The sequence below is a fragment of the Chlorocebus sabaeus genome, chromosome 11 (assembly GCF_047675955.1).
Source record: "Chlorocebus sabaeus isolate Y175 chromosome 11, mChlSab1.0.hap1, whole genome shotgun sequence".
NCBI classification, from domain to species: Eukaryota; Metazoa; Chordata; class Mammalia; order Primates; family Cercopithecidae; genus Chlorocebus; species Chlorocebus sabaeus.
Genome location: NC_132914.1, coordinates 98,528,514 through 98,544,974, shown reverse-complemented (window position 1 = coordinate 98,544,974; position 16,461 = coordinate 98,528,514). Strand labels below are relative to the sequence as shown.

The window sequence follows — 16,461 nt, the reverse complement described above, 5'->3', positions numbered from 1 at the left end:
TCTGCTCAGGTGTCCCTGGCGCCTTGACGAACTCGGCCTCTCCAGTTCCTCACCTGGTGAGACCTCAGGACAGCGGACTGATTTTCCGAGGTCCCAGACCTGGCTTTGAGGGGCGCGGCTCGCAGCGGCGGGTGTAGGGGCGACTGCCAGCCCTCACGCCGCCTCAGGGTGCGTTCGGAGGCCGACACCTGGCGGACGCCTCCCCGCGGGACGCCACGCCTGCGCGCCGGGGATCTGGGATAAGAAGTGCGCGCCTGGCTTGGGCTGCGCGTCGCTGGGACACCAGTTTGCGCGCAGGGCTCAGGCGACCGTGCGGCCATGGACATGCCGCGGGGCATTGGCACCTTCGTGGTGTGGGACTACGTGGTGTTCGCGGGCATGCTGGTCATCTCGGCCGCCATCGGCATCTACTACGCCTTCGCTGGGGGCGGCCAGCAGACCTCCAAGGATTTCCTAATGGGCGGCCGCAGAATGACGGCTGTGCCCGTGGCGCTGTCCCTCACCGCTAGCTTCATGTCGGCCGTCACCGTCCTGGGCACCCCCTCCGAGGTCTACCGTTTTGGGGCCATTTTTAGCATCTTTGCCTTCACCTACTTCTTTGTAGTGGTCATCAGCGCGGAGGTCTTCCTCCCGGTGTTCTACAAACTGGGAATTACCAGCACCTACGAGGTAAGGGGCAGGGTGGGCTGGGACCGTGGAGGGCGCGGGGTAAGGGGACTCTGCAGACCTCTGGAGGCGTTTTCTTGGGGGCAGACTCTCACCGCCACATCGAAATCTCTCCCCGTCCATCATCACCCTCCCTACATTCCTCCCTGTCCCCCGACCCTCCCCTGGCATCCCTTCCCTTCTACTGAGAGGTGTCCTCTAAGGGTGAAAAAATCCTTGGGATTTACTCTCCTGGGCTTAGTGAAAAAAAAGAGGCTTCCAAAGTGAACGGATTGGAATAGTAGTGCTCGCTAAGATCCTTTCTACCTTTAGCATCTTTGATTCCCGAGCAAGAGGAAAGATTTGGGGGGAAGGTAAGTTCTTCAGGTCTCAGGCCCTGCTTCTTGAAATGAATCCTCTTGTTTCAGGTCCTCAGTGCCATTCACTCTTCCAAGACGGTGAAGAATTTGTGTTCCCCTTCCTTCCCCTTCCACACACACCCCCTTTCCACTGAAACAGGCACCAAGTGGCTAAGGTGTACCAGTAACTGTATTTGGGACCAGATTCTACCACTTACTAGCTGGGTGACCTTGGATGACTTACTCAACCTTTTGTGCCTATTTCCTCAAAAATAAAATAATATCACCTACCTCATCCAGTTGTTGGGAGGATTAGATGAGATAATGCAAGGTGTAGCATTTAGAACAGTGTTTGACACAGAGTAAGTGCCAGATAGATGTTGGCCATAATTATTGTGGTGGTGCTAGTTGTGGTGGTGGTAGTTATCTTGGGATCAGTAAGAAAATTAGGCAGCATGGTTCTCAAACAGCTCTGCCTTCTCTATGGAAAGATAATTAAGGAAAACTGTCTTTCCTCTATTGCACAGATCCCCTGGCTATAGGTTTTCTCAAGTTGTCTGCAGGAAAGGGCTTTGAAAAGATGATGCATGTTTAGTTTAAAGAGCTGTTTAATGGGAGGCGGGGGCGGGGGGGGGGGCGGGATCAAAGCTCAGGGAAGTGGTGGGGCCCAGTTCAGTGCCTTCCGTGGTCTCCTTTACCCAGGCACTGATCCATGAGCTCCATAGAACAAACCTTCAAAAGTTTCCTCTCTATTAAGCCATTACCCAGAGAACTCCAATCCAGGGGTTCTGGCAGGTGATTTCCTAGTGAGGCTGGTTCAACTGGTGCTGGAGACAGGCCCTCAATGGCACAACAAACATTGGTGACACATTCTGCCTGGGCTCTAGTCTTCCAGGGCGAGGCACCCCGGGCAGCGTTGCCTTCCATTCACTCTGGTACTGTGTTTGGGAGAGCCCAGTAATCATCCCAGAAGTGAGCAGGATGCAGTTTCTCAGGTTTGCTCAGAAGTGACAAACTGGTGAAATTCCCCAGACCAAATTCAGTTCTCAGTCATTTTTTTTTTTTTTTTTTTTTTTACTTCTCCTTATAGTGAGGAGAAACAAAATATAATTTCAGACTATGACTTCTTTTGAGAACTCAAAAGGCTGGTAACACTGGGCCCATGCCCCCTGTGGCCACTGGAACTCGAGTTTACAGCTCTTGCTGTCACTCTCTATTAAACTTTGATATTGAGGTCTTTGTGTTTTCATGATGACTGTTTTTTGGTAGAGAAATTTTTATCTGCATTTATGTCTTTATCAAAAAATGTGAAAGGGAAAATGGACAGGGGTAAAGGGATCTCTTGTTTCCAGGGAGATGTAAGAAAACATATATCTTAGTGGCTGGGAGGAATATTCCAACATGTTAATATGTGAACACCTGGTCAATGTCACTTATGTATGTTACCTGATGGAACCTGGAGGCATTTGAGTCTGTGAGCTCTGATCTACAGCTAACCAATTCCCAAACTTGGAAAGGGTTTGAAGAATCTGGCATGAGGACTTCATCTCTACAGATGAATGCTGCTCTCATAATCACTGACCCATGCCTCTTCGGGGCTACAATATTAACTCAGCCAGAAACAGATTTCCCTCATGTTTGCAGTGGTAGAGGCTAAGTTAGCAGGGGTTCCAGCTAAAAATGGCAAAAAACAAAAGTTCATTGAATGCTGAACACATGCCAGGCACTGGCCTACATTGCATGTTTTACATACATTATCTGACTCACATTCAGAACAATCCTCATGAGGGAAGTACTATCAAGAGCCCCATTTCGTGGACGGAGACTCAGAGTAAGTTAAGCTACTAGGAATGTGAAGCAGTGTAGACATATGCCTAGCAGCATACTGGCTGCTTCTGAAGGCTCTGATGAGTCTGTTATAACCCCAAGCAATACTTACACCAGTGCAGAGAGAACAAGGGAAGCAATAGAGGACGCGTGAAGTTGTGGGCACACTGCAGGCATCCACCTCTGGGGTACCAGGCAGTTGGGAACAGGGAAGTTAGGCAACATGTTAAGACCCTCCCTAATGGTCATGGCAAAGACTTTCCTGTGGAGTATATTGTTTATTGTTTTATGCTGAGAGGTACAGAATCTATACAGAATATGCAGTACAGTGTTGAGTGATTGATAACCTGGCATTCTTGCTCAAGTATGAAATCTCTCCTGGTTGACATTTCTTTAGCGAAAATTAGCTGTTCACAAACATTTTTTTTCATTTATCACTGCCTTCAAAATGTAGTCCTGATAGGTGTTTAGCAACTTCCAGACCCAAGTATAATGCAGGAATTCAATTTGATCCATCAATTCTTCAAGATCTTTCTGGAGCCAACTAAATCTGTGTTTAAACTGAGTTGCTTAGACCTCATGTTTGCTTATTATTTATATATTTATTCATATCAACAGAAATGATTCAAAGTTCTGAGGACAATGAGAGACCATGATTAATTTAGGCACCTATCATTACTCTATAATTATGTCTAGAAATCTTACAAGTATTCCCTAAGGCTGCCACACAGTAACTTGGACATCTGGTCCAGTCTCCAGATATTTCTTCAGCAGCCTAGTAATTGATGACTGAAATCATAATAGACTTCTTGGTTCTATCTTGAGTTGGTCCTTGAGCTTAAATCACAGGTTTCCCTGGATCAACTGATCAACTTACATGGTTCAGCTTGGTTCAATTTATTTGTGTCTCCAGCAATTTGGATGCATGTATCTAGCATAAACAAGACTTCTCTTCTATTGATGTCCATTCACATGTTTAGTGACTCATAGAGATTTACAAAAGAAATAAACAAACAAAAAATAAACTTCTAAAGAAATACAATAATACTGCCCTGTTTCCAGGCTTAATAAACTTCTCCAATCTTCTAAAAAGGCTTCCAAAATATCCTTGAATGATTTTGATATATGTAATTCATTGAGATTCAATTTTCTTCAGGCCCATTGATTTGGATACCACTAACTTCTTAATATCTTACTTTTTGAGTTTACATTTCCCCATCCGTTTATGTCATTGAATAGTCTCCAAACCCTACAAAGTGAGAGGGAAACAAATTATTATTATGCCCCTCATTTTAAAGAGAAAGAACCTGACATTTGGAGAATGATTGCCACAAGCTGATGGAGTCAGGTGTGGGACTGGGTCAAGGGTGGAACTCTTCCTCCAGCGTACCACACAGTACTGTGTATTTGTCATCCATCAGTGATTTGGGAGTGGGGTCTTACTTTGTGTTAGTTTCATCCATTCACTTATTGAGTCTTAAATATGTAGTCAGATTGTTTATATATGCCGAATAATGTGCACAGATTTTGGCATCAAAGGTTTTACATGTGTACTGTGGCCCTGACAGGTTTGCAAAGTTGTCAACTTGGTGTTCTCTCTGAGTCCCAGTGTTCTTGTCTTTAACATGGGCTTATACACAGTATCTGGCTCATAGAGTTGTTGGGAGGACCGTGCACACAGCAAGTACTCTGTATGTGTTAGCCGTGATCATGGGGCAAAAATATCAGATGTTTTTTCCTCAGATTGTTACCTAACGCCAGTTTTTTCTTCTTCTTTTCTACTATATGAAGATTGTTGTCAGCCTTAAATTTCTTAGTAATTATATTCAAGTTAGAGAATGTCTTAGATCCCAGCTCCGAAATTCTGTGATCCTAACTCTGTAATATGTATATTATAATATATTATATAACATAGGAGACAAGCAGACTATGTTATAAGACATAGCAGATTTCAAGTAGAATGGGAAAAATTGGCATGGTCGTTGGCGCTGAACAGATACGGGCTTGGGTGATTTAAGTTTAAAAAAATTTGTTAGAAGGACATGGGGGTAGCTCATAGAACAGAGGGACAAGCTGAGTAAGCAAGGCTTGGAAAAGACAGAAACCAGGGCAGCCTTTTCAGGCCACTCTGTCAGGATCAGTCATGTTTTATCTTTGTATCTTGCCTTTAAGATTCAAATACCCAATGGAAGGAAAAGCTGATTGGCTGAGCTGGGATCATGTGACTTCCTCTTGGTCAGTAGAGGCAGGGCAAATGACTGACTATTCCATCACAAGAGTCTGCAATCAGAAAGGGTTGATGCCCCAAGTGAGTCAAGGAAAATGTATGGAGTAGATGCCAAGAGGAAGAGAACAACAGATTGCTCACTCTAAAAATGTAGAAAGTAATTTCACTTGTATGACATTCTGGAAAGGCCAAACTAGAGAGGGAGAGCAGATCAGTGATTGCAAGGGTTTGGGGGAGGGAGGAGGGCTTGATCATGAATGGGAAGCCCGAGGGAGTTTTCTGGGTGATGGAACTGTCTTGTGTCCTGATTGTGACAGGGGTTACCTGAGTCTGTGTGTGTTAAAACCCACTGAACTCTACGCTAAAACAAGAGTCAATTTTGCTGTATATAAATAAAAATAATACTAAAATAAAAATACAGAATCCAAATCGGTTATGAAGTTGCTTTACATTTCTAAATTTAAATTTTCTTCTTGAGCTTCTGATTTTAAAAAAGGCATCCAGAGGAATCACATAATTTTTTTTTTTTTTTTGCAACAGTATTTAGAACTTCGATTTAACAAATGTGTTCGTCTCTGTGGAACAGTCCTCTTCATTGTTCAAACAGTAAGTAGCTCTCCATTTATTTCATCTTTTGTCAGCTAACATGTTTTTAACCATGGCATCTGGATTAAGCTTACCTGGGAAACACATGAAAGACAAAAAAGAGGTGTTGAGAACATAAGGGAACACAAAAGGAGAAACACTTGGCACTGTACAGCATCAACCCTTAAGATCATCAAACAATGTTTCGGTAAATGCTTTACTTCCTGGAAAAGTAGAATGATTTAAGTGAATGTTAAATATTATACTGGTGAAGCAACAGTCGGAAAGTATGCTTTCCTTTATCTGACCTCCCTTCACCTCCACCAAGGTGACAGGAAGGGCATTACTACATGACAAAGATACTTACTTGTTGCTGACAGTGCGAATTCTAACAAAAGGAAGACAAGTAGCGTGTTCATAGTATTTCTGTAACATATTGAGTAATAGGTACGAAAAAATTAACTTCCATAGGAAGACAGTAGGAAATAATTTTCTTTGAAATCATGCTTTAAAAGTCAGCGCTCTTTTAAAAATTAGACTCTAAGAACCAACTAAAGCAGTCCTTAGAGTGTAAAACAACAGAATCCTAAGCTCTGGAGGAGTCTTTAAAGCCAAATACTCAATCCAGTAATTCAAGAACATGCACTTACAGATTTACTGATTGACACGAAGGGAAAGCAAGGATTTGCCAAATGGCCAGTGACAGAGAATGCTTTCCACTGTTCACCCTGCTGCTGGAAGATTGTAATGATCATTGTCACGATTATTTATATACACATTTTCCTCTTGTCAGTTAAGCACTTTAGGGCTGGGTTTGCTAATGGAGATTGTGGAAGAGATTCGCATTCTTGTCTCTAATTTCAATTCCATTTCCAGTCAAAAGCTACCTAAGGGCCAGCCGCAGTGGCTCATGCCTGTAATCCCAGCATTTTGGGAGGCTGAGGCAAGTGGATCACCTGAGATCAGGAGTTCAAGACCAGCCTGGCCAACACATGGTGACACCCCCATCTCTACAAAAATATAAAAATTAGCCAGACATGATGGCAGGTGTCTATAATTCCAGTGACTGGGGAGGCTGAGGTAGGAGAATCTCCTGAACATGGGAGGCAGAGGTTGCAGTGAGCCAAGATCATGCCATTGCACCACCCCAGCCTGGGCGACAGAGCAAGACTATTTCAAAAAACAAAAAACAAAAAAAACAAAAAACAAACAACCAAAAAAGCTACCTAAGGATTTGCTGCAGTGAGACAGACAGAGTGCCTCTGTAAATTATGTAACTCAACTTCATTTTATATCTTTGCAAATTATGTAACTTAAGTTTTATCAGTCTTTCACAACTGCAGTGTAAAAGGAAGGAATCCTTTGGGGTCTCTTAGAGAGTTGAGCCTGGTAGCTTGCATTCACCAACTGTTCAGATCTCTTTGGATCTTTGTTAGAAATGCCAACAGAAATGAGAAGTGGGGACGAGCGTTAGGAAGGTGGCCTGTGGTCATGTTTTTAAATCTTCAACTTGGACAGAATAATGACTGTGGAAAGTTAGTTCATTTTTGCAAAAAGAGGGGAGATTTAGCACCTCCCATTTGAAGGACTTCATAGTTCTACTCATGTAATATAATCAAACATTCAAAAGGTACTGAATAGGTTTTTATTTTCATAATATGCTTTTATGGAATAATCATGGAATTCACTTCTATGGGATATATTTGAAAGATCAAACACAGTAAAAATTATATTTTGAGGAAAAGACTATTTCTCTTCCTCACTATTGTACCCCAGATCAATAAATAGTTGTTAAATATATGAATGAAAATAATGAATGATATTAAAAAGATAGAATATGGTTTTTGTTGGCTTTCAGGATTTTTTAGTGCAAATTTATACTTTTGTTTAATTTATGAACATTAAAACTTTTAGAAATATGTTTTCCAAATTTTTACTGTTTTCTCGATTAGTTATGCAGGGATTAACAGTTTGAAGACATAATTGAGGGGTCATCTTTTATATTATTATTTTTTCTTTTTTTCTAATTATTTTAGATGTGGGAAATTTTTTTTCAAGATTGAGTTGCTGGATCAGTGACCATTTACACTAAGCACCATATAAAAGTCCATATTTTTACATAAGTGTGTTGCAAAAAAATGTTTTTAACTGATGACCATACCATAAACAGAAGAGTCAACTTGAATAATATTTTTCAAGTTACAAACAAATTTTATTAGGCATTTTGAAACTATTGTTTTAATTCATAATTGAAGTTATAGGAAAACAATCAGTATTTTATAACTCAGACATAATTCATGAATTTTATAATTCATTTAATTCATTTGGCTTTCTTTCTCCCCCCTAGATTCTGTATACTGGAATTGTTATTTATGCCCCTGCCCTGGCTTTGAATCAAGGTACATTTTAGAGTTGCCAGTTAGGTAACTCACATTTTGGGGTTCACTTTCAACAAGCCTTATTTTTTCCTTGGGGAGATGGGGAGATGGAGGAATGCTTCTAGTAACCTACATCAGCCTTACTCGTGGGGCAGGATGGGTGCAGTGTCTATGATAGCTTCTTTGGGTTTTTGGATGGGTAGCTCCAAAGTGTCTGTAGACCATTACAGAGGTGGACTTCTCCAGGTGGTACTTCTCTGGGATGTGCTCACCAGCCCATTCATCCCTTTAGAATTAAAGCCCCCTGTAGCCAAAGTCAGGATTGACAGCATCTCCTCCTGTGAGCCCATCTCCAGGAAGCTTCCCTGTAATTCTGCTCAGGCCTGTTGTGAAATCTGGCAGGGAGAAAAGCTTTTCTTCTCCACGCTTCTAATAAGGCCCAAAATGAAAGAGAAACAGAGGCATGTGATTTGAATGATCAGACTGCTCCTAGTGACAAAAGGACAGATGTCTGTAGCACTCTTACAAATACATTTATGAAGACTGTGCTGCTCAACGAAGTATCTATACTCTCTAGATTTGGGAAGATAAATGTAGCGAGGCTGGGATAGTTTACTGAAGCAAAGGTTCATGCTAGTCATAGTTTCAAAAGGTTTTGGGGAAACACCATGCCCTTTGAATTCTTATCTATTCGATGTGAATTTCTCTAAAACGTCCTTGTAAAATGGACATGTGGACTCTGTGATGGGAAGAAATGTGGTACGATTCCTGGGGTTAATGTGACATGAAGAAAATCTACTAACTCTACACTCTATTTTCTTGATTTTATGATAGACATGACAGTAGTTATCACCTAAGTTTATAAAGTAAACAATATTATTACCAAGAAGAACTTCATGTATAAGGTGCTCTGGAACTCTGAGTCCTGGGCATGTTCCACATCAGTATTACCAACATGACAAGAGGATCATTTCATATATCAAGAACTGAGTTATAAACTTCATAAGTTACCTGTTTAGGCTTTATGTGTAGTTCAACATCTTAGGGTTTTAAAGTGTAGTTCTGGGAATAATCAGAGGACTGACTTTAATCTGTGAAGAAATCAAGCCTTCTGTTCTTATCAGGCTCAAACCACTCCCTGAGAGTAAATTAGAACGAAAGTGAAGGCGTTTTGATGACTAGAGTGTCACTTGTGTGTTTTGCTGTGACCAAAGCTGTAGGTACAGGCATAGACACAGAACTTAGTGTGCAGTAGATGCTCAGAAAAGCTTATGTGACTGAGTTGAAACTTCACATTCTGTAGGTCTAACCTCCTTTGTTCTTTTTTGGGAAACCTCAAACAAATACTAAGAGAGAATAGAGCACCTTAATATGCTCATTCATCACTCTACAGTAATATTTATCAACTCGTGGTCTATTTTAATTCACTCCCCCTTACCTCTACCAGATTATTTTTCTGCAAATATGTCATTTCATCTGTATTTCAGTATGTCCTTTGGAAATAAAGACTTTTAAAGCTATAATTATGCCATCATCGTATCTAAAATATTAATATTAATCTCTTAATTTCATATCAAGTCAGTGTTCACATTTCCCTGATTTTTTCAGTGTTTGTTAGAATCAGGATCCAAATAAGCTTATGTGATTGCAATCAGTCGATCTCTCTTAAGTTTCCCTTTTCTGCTTTTTAAAATTGAAAACCAGTTTTTTTCTTTCTTTTTTTTCTGATCGCATGATGCCTATTGAGAAAACTAGTTTTTATTGAGGTCTATATAATATACCTCAACATACAACATACAATAAAATGCACAGAACATGGGGAAGTGTACAGTTGGATGAGCTTTAATAGTTGTGTCATAGCTTGTGTAACTACCACCCAGCTCAAGATACAGACTATTTCCATCATCCACTCCCAGAAATTTTCCTTATATGTCTTTCTAATAAACCTCCTATGGGCCCAAGAAACCATTTTCTGACTTATGCTACCATATACTAGTTTTCCCTATTGTTAGATTTTATAGAAGTGGAATCATATAGAGCCTTTTTATGTCTGGTTTCTTTTGCTCAGCAAAATGTTTTGAGATTCATTCATGCTGCGAAATGTATCAGTAGTTCATTCCTTTTTTTTTTTTTTTTTTTTTTTTTTTTTTTGCTGGTAGTACTTCATTGTATGCATCTACCGACATCTGTTTATCCATTCTCTTGTTAGAGACACTGAGTTGTTTCCAGTTTTAGGCTATGGTGAAGTGAGGGTGCCAAGAACATTCTTCTACAGGTTTTGTGCATTTTGTTTTTCTTTTTGACGCCTGTTTTCACTTCCATTGGAAATGAAATATATGGATGTAGTATAAAATTAAAAATAATTCTAGGTCCGGCGCGGTGGCTCACACCTGTAATCCCAGCACTTTGGAAGGCTGAGGCGGGTGGATCAGGAAGTCAGGAGATTGAGACCATCCTGGCTAACACGGTGAAACCCCGTTTCTACTAAAAGATACAAAAAATTAGCCGGGCGTGGTGGCGGGCGCCTGTAGTCCCAGCTACTCGGGAGGCTGAGGCCGGAGAATGGCATGAACCTGGGAGGCGGAGCTTGCAGTGAGCCAAGATCGCGCCACTGCACTCCAGCCTGGGCAACAGAGGTAAACTCTGTCTCAAAAACAAAAAACAAACATATATATATAAAAAATTCTATTTGGATCCAGCTGAGGATAGAAATATGTGCAAATTTACGAGAAATTGCCAAACAGCTTTTCCAACTGGTTATGTCGTTTTACATGTCCACTACGCAATATGTGAGAATTCTCGTCATTCTACATCCTTGCCAATATTTGATATTATTCTTTTTTATTTCAGTCATTCTAGTGGGTATTATCTATTATTTTATAGCTGTTTTAATTTTCATTTATTGCTGTTTTAATTTTCATTTTTATATGACTATTGCGGCTTAGCTTATTATTAGACTATTATGGCTTAGCTTATTGGCTCCTGAAATAATAAAGTGAATAAAGACAAATAACCTAATAAAAAGTGAGCCAAAGACTTGAACACTTCACAAAAGCAGATATTCTTCCAATATATCACATGATATATCTATTCATTCCTAGACCTTTAATAATTTCTCTTAGTGCTCACTTTGGCAGCACGTATGCTAAAACTGGAGCAATACAGAGAATATTAGCGTGGCCCTTGCACAAAAATGATATGTAAATTTGTGAAGCATTCCATATTTTTTAAAAAAGAAAGAAAAGAAATAATAAAATAAAATAAGATGTCTCAGTAATGTTTTGTAGCTTTGGATGTTGAGGTCTTTTACTATTTCTTAGATTTATACCTAGATAATTGAAGTTTTTATGCTATTGCAAATGGCATGGTTTTATAATATTTTTCAATTATTCATTGCAAGTATATAAAAATACAACTGACTTTTATATGTTGATATTCCATCCTAGAACTTGCTGAATTTACTTTTTAAATCAAGCAGGTTTTTAGAGATCCCTTAGGATTTTCATGTTGTTTATGAATAATGACAATTTTACTTCTTTTCTAATCCTCATAGTTCTTAGTTCTCTTTCCTGTGTTATTGCAATGTTAATGTGGAAAGTTACATTGACTGAGTTTTGAATATTAAACCAAGTTTTACTTTCTTGGGATAAACCCTGCTTGGTCATAATATATTATCCTTTTTATATATTAATGAATTTGATTTGATAACATTTTGATAAGGCTTAATAAATGAATTGAGAAGTGTTCCCTCCATTTTCTGAAATAGTTTATATAAAATTGTGTATTTATTACTTACATGCTTGGTAGAATTCACCCTGAAGGCACCTGGGCCTACTCTTCGTTTCTGTAGAAAGATTTTGGTTACGGGTTCAATTTCTTTTGTAAATATAGAGTTATTCATATTTTAAAAGTCTTGTGGCGTCAGTTTTGGTAAATTGTATTTTTTAGGGAATGCTTCCATTTGGTCTAACTTATCAAATTCATTGGCATGAAGCTGCTTATAATACCCTCTTGTTATGCTTTTAATGTTTATAGTATCTATAGTGACATCCCTTCTAATTATTCCTAATATTGATAAGATAACTTTTCTATCTTCTTATCTTGATATATCTTTCTAGTATTCTATTGATGTTTTAAATCTCTTCTAAGAACCAATGTTTTGACTTGTGGATTTTCTTTGTTTTCCATTTCATTAATTTGTGCTGTTTATTGTTTCTTTTCTTCTAATCACTTTGGGTTTTCTAGCTTCTTAAGGTGAAGCTTAGGTCATTGATTTTAAATATTTCTTATTTCATAATGTAAACATTTAAAGTTATTAATTTTTCTTTTACCACTGCTTTATCGGCAGCCCATAGATTTTGATACCTTGTGTTTTTATTTATTTCTCAAAATATTTTCTAATTTCTCCTGTAATTTCTTTTGCCCATGGGTTATTTAGAAGTGTATTGCTTAATTTTCAATATTTGAGGATTTTCTATCATGTCTTTTTGTTATTTATTCCTAAATTAATACTGCTTTGGTCAGAGAACTAATATGATTTTAATCATTTGAAATTTATGAATTTGTTTTATGGCCCAGGATCAGGTCTATCTTGAACATTCCATGTGCTCTCAAAAAGAACGTATATTGTATGCTTGTTGGATGTAATGTTCTATAAGGTCAAACGTTTAGTTGGCTAATAGTGTTATTATCACATCTTCCATATCTTTATGGATTTTTTTTTTTGCTTATTCTATCAATTGCTGAGAGAAGGATGCTAAAATCTCCAAATATAATTACTATTTTTTCTATTGCTCGTATTTCTCTGTCAATTTTTACTGAATGTATTTTGAAGCTCTTTTAAAGTCTCTTTTTAGATTTACAATCTCCCTTCTATTTCTTTTCATTTAAATTGCAACTTATTTGCTGAAGAAACTGGGTTATTTGTTCTGCCCAGTTTTCCAGGTTCTAGGTTTAACAATTACATCTGTATGGGGTCATTTAATGTTCACCATTCCTCTGTATTTCTTGTAAACTGGTAGTAGTTTACTAGTTGTAGTTAGATCTAGACTCTTCTTCAGACTCCGCTTCAACTTTTTGGAAATCATATTTCATAGGCAGTATCTATAAGTTTATTTCCTTCAGGAGACCCAGAATGTCGTTTAAAAAATTATCAGCAGCTATTGATGATCATTCTAGATTTATTATTTCATTAGGGCTTATAAAATGGAGTATTCTGGTTCTGTGAATTCTTCATTAGTTAGATGGAATACTGCTATAAAGAGAAACTTCCTGTTATCAACTATTTATCTTCTCTGAAAAATAGTTTGTATAGGAAAGGGAGGATAAATGTCAGATTTTTCCCTTTATGAATTTTAAAAATATTAACTTGGTTCCATACTATCCCCCAAGGGTGACTGAGATTTTAAAAAAATTATTACGAACTCATGGATTTAAATGTTTGCTGTTATTTCATAGCATTATCGTTAGTATTATTATTGATTCTCAACCCATTTTTATCCAGCAGGTGCCGTCTTAAGTTCCTCCTGATTTTAACGTTGGCTGCATATTGGACTCACTTGGGGGGCTTTCAAAAATACCAATACCTTGGTCCCCATCACCAGGACTCTGAGTTAATTAGGCTGTTGAGTGGCCCAGTTATCAGGATTTTATAAATCTCCTCTGTAGATTTTAATGTGCAGTCACGATTGAGAGCCACAGATGTAATAGTTTTAGAAGAGCAACTCTAAGCCATAATGAATAATATAATGGCCTAACACAGTTAAAAATATTATTCTTTGTTGTTCTTTTTTCTTAGGTGTATCTCAGTAGGAATGTATGTTAAATTATCGTGTTAAATATTTTGTGACATACTTCCTCTGTGTAGTAATGTCACAAACTTGATGTACAGTTAGGTTCCATTTATTTCATTTCGCACTTGATTTTTGAGGAGCTTTTTTTCTAATTTAAATTTATAATTATGTGGAATATTTATGTATTCCAAAGTGAAATGTATACATCAAAATATGTTTAAAGTAGCCTGACTTGTATCTCTGTCTTCTCTACCCGGTTTTCTCCCTCTCCTAGAAGTAATTTTTTGGCTTCAATTTATCCTTTAATTTTAGTATATGTACTGCTGAAATGAGCACAGTTCTTTTCTTTTAAAAAAATGAAATAAGACTCCCCACTTCTTAAATAGGAGCAAATTATAAAGACTTTTCTCCATCTAGATCACATTTTGGTAGCACATATCTTAGTAACACCTTCTTCAAGGACTGGTGAAATAGTGGGTTTACATGGACACACAGAGGGGAACAACACACAGTGGGGCCTATTGGAGGGTGGAAGGTGGGAAGAGGAAGAGGATCAGGAAAAACGACAAGTAGGTTAATGGGTACTAGGCTTGATACCTGGGTGATGAAATCATCTGTACAAGGAACCCCCATGACACAAGCTCACCTGTGTAACAAACCTCCACATGTACGTCTGAACTTAAAAGTTTTTAAAAAAGCATTACCGACTGGGCACGGTGGCTCACGCTTGTAATCCCAGCACTTTGGGAGGCTGAGGCAGGTGGATCATGAGGTCAGGAGATTGAGACCATCATGTCCAACATAGTGAAACCCGTCTCTACTAAAAATACAAAAAATTAGCTGGGCATGGTGGTACGCGCCTGTAGTCCCGGCTACTCAGGAGGCTGAGGCAGATGAATTGCTTGAACCCAAGAGATCACACCACTGCACTCCAGTCTGGTAACAAAGCAAGACTTCGTCTTCAAAAAAAAAAAAAAACAAAAAAACACAAAAAAAGCGTTACAGTCACCTTTGTTAAATTTCTAAAATCAGATCTGCAATCTTGAATGTTATAAAGATTACATTTGGATCCTTTAACGTTGTCTTCATTTGAAATTTGAATCTACACATCATAGCAATTTGATATTGTCATTATGATTGTCAGTATGATACATTATCCTCAAATTCAAGTATTTGCAACATAATACATAAAAATAGAGTGTTTATTTGAACTGTGTCTAATGGGGAGAGAGATAAGAAATACCCATCACAGTATCAAGGAGTTTCTTAGCTTAATTACAATATAAATGCCTTTCCATGTATTGAATTAAGCCAGTGTCAGATCTGTGTGTCTGAGGGTAGAAAATTATCAAATAGAATTTTAAACTCCGTTTGTTTTTGAGCCATTTATGAGATTTGGACCTAGTTTTGGCTTTAGGCAAGTGGGTATAGAGGAAGGTGCCTGATAAATAATATAGCTTCCTTCTCTGATGATTTTTGAGGATTATTTTTATTGTGCTATTTCTTTTTTTTTTTTCTACAGTCACGGGATTTGATCTGTGGGGCGCGGTGGTGGCAACAGGAGTGGTCTGCACATTCTACTGCACACTGGTACGTCCAGGATGTATTTCCCTTTTCACCCTACCCACTTGCTTTGCAAAATTGAAAATTCCAGTTGTTGTATACTGTAGTCTGGTTTTTCCATACCTACGTTCCTATTCCTGACCTCCCACAGGGTAACTTTTTTGTGTGAGAAATAGTCTGTAGTATAATTTGATCCTTTATAGAAAATGGAGCATAACTGAAATTTTTTCTTTCATTTGATCCATTGCAGTGGTTCCCAGTCTTGTCTCCTGATTCATCTGTACGGTTGCCAAGTTTTTATATTTGTGCTCATACTATTCCTCAGCTGAAAAACCTATTATAGGTCTGGGCCCAGTGGCTCCTGCCTGTAATAGCAGCAATTTGGGAGGCCAAGGTGGAAGGATCGCATGAGCCCAGGAATTTGAGACCAGCCTGGGCAACATAGTGAGACTCTGTCTCTACAAAAAACAAACAAAAAAAAGTTTAAAAATTAGCCAGGAATGTGGCATACACCTGTAGTCCCAGCTACTTGGGAGACTGAGATGGGAGGATCGCCTGAGCCCAAGAGTTTGAGGCTGCAGTGAGCTGTGATTGCACCACTGCACTCCAGCTTGGGTGGCAAAGAAAACCCTGTCTCAAAACAAAAACAAACCTGTGATAATTTCCCCTTGCTTCTAGATAGGGGTGACAAAATATGCAAAACCAGCATGGCTTGGCACTGATATTATTATGTGTGCTGGTCCTCAGCAGTGACAAAATCTTATGGAATCCTTGATACTCTATGTCTTAACCCTTTAGGTGCTGGATCATGTAGAAGATGGGGCCTTCAGCCAGGTGCTGCTTCAGCTCAGGTCATAGAGAAACTTGGGAAATTTCTGGTGGTGGCTAGTACAGATCATTTATAGTATTTAACAGCAGATATGACCACCTGAGTGCAAATCAATTAAACATCAGCTCTGCCTGTAGGATAAAATTCATATTATTTACTAGTAATTTGACTCGAATTTTTCTTCCCAACAATCTCCTGACACTGCTCCACTGCATTCTGTGGAATGTATCTGGCCACATTCAGCACGCCGTGTAGT

At 38.8% G+C, this 16,461-nt stretch overlaps 1 protein-coding gene and 1 non-coding gene across 2 annotated transcripts in view; both read left to right on the top strand.

Moving 5' to 3' along the window:
- Positions 1 to 276: 276 nt before the first annotated feature.
- Positions 277 to 16,461, top strand: part of SLC5A8 (solute carrier family 5 member 8) — a 57,991-nt gene continuing 41,806 nt past the window's right edge. The window contains exons 1-4 of the mRNA XM_008004393.3: positions 277 to 669; positions 5,599 to 5,664; positions 7,991 to 8,042; positions 15,336 to 15,403. Coding sequence (XP_008002584.1) covers positions 319 to 669; positions 5,599 to 5,664; positions 7,991 to 8,042; positions 15,336 to 15,403 — 537 coding nt within the window. The 5' untranslated portion in view covers positions 277 to 318. The remainder of the gene's footprint in view (positions 670 to 5,598; positions 5,665 to 7,990; positions 8,043 to 15,335; positions 15,404 to 16,461) is intronic.
- On the top strand, positions 11,143 to 11,249 carry LOC119623943 (U6 spliceosomal RNA). The gene has a single exon (XR_005240044.1). It is a non-coding gene; the product is annotated as a U6 spliceosomal RNA (small nuclear RNA).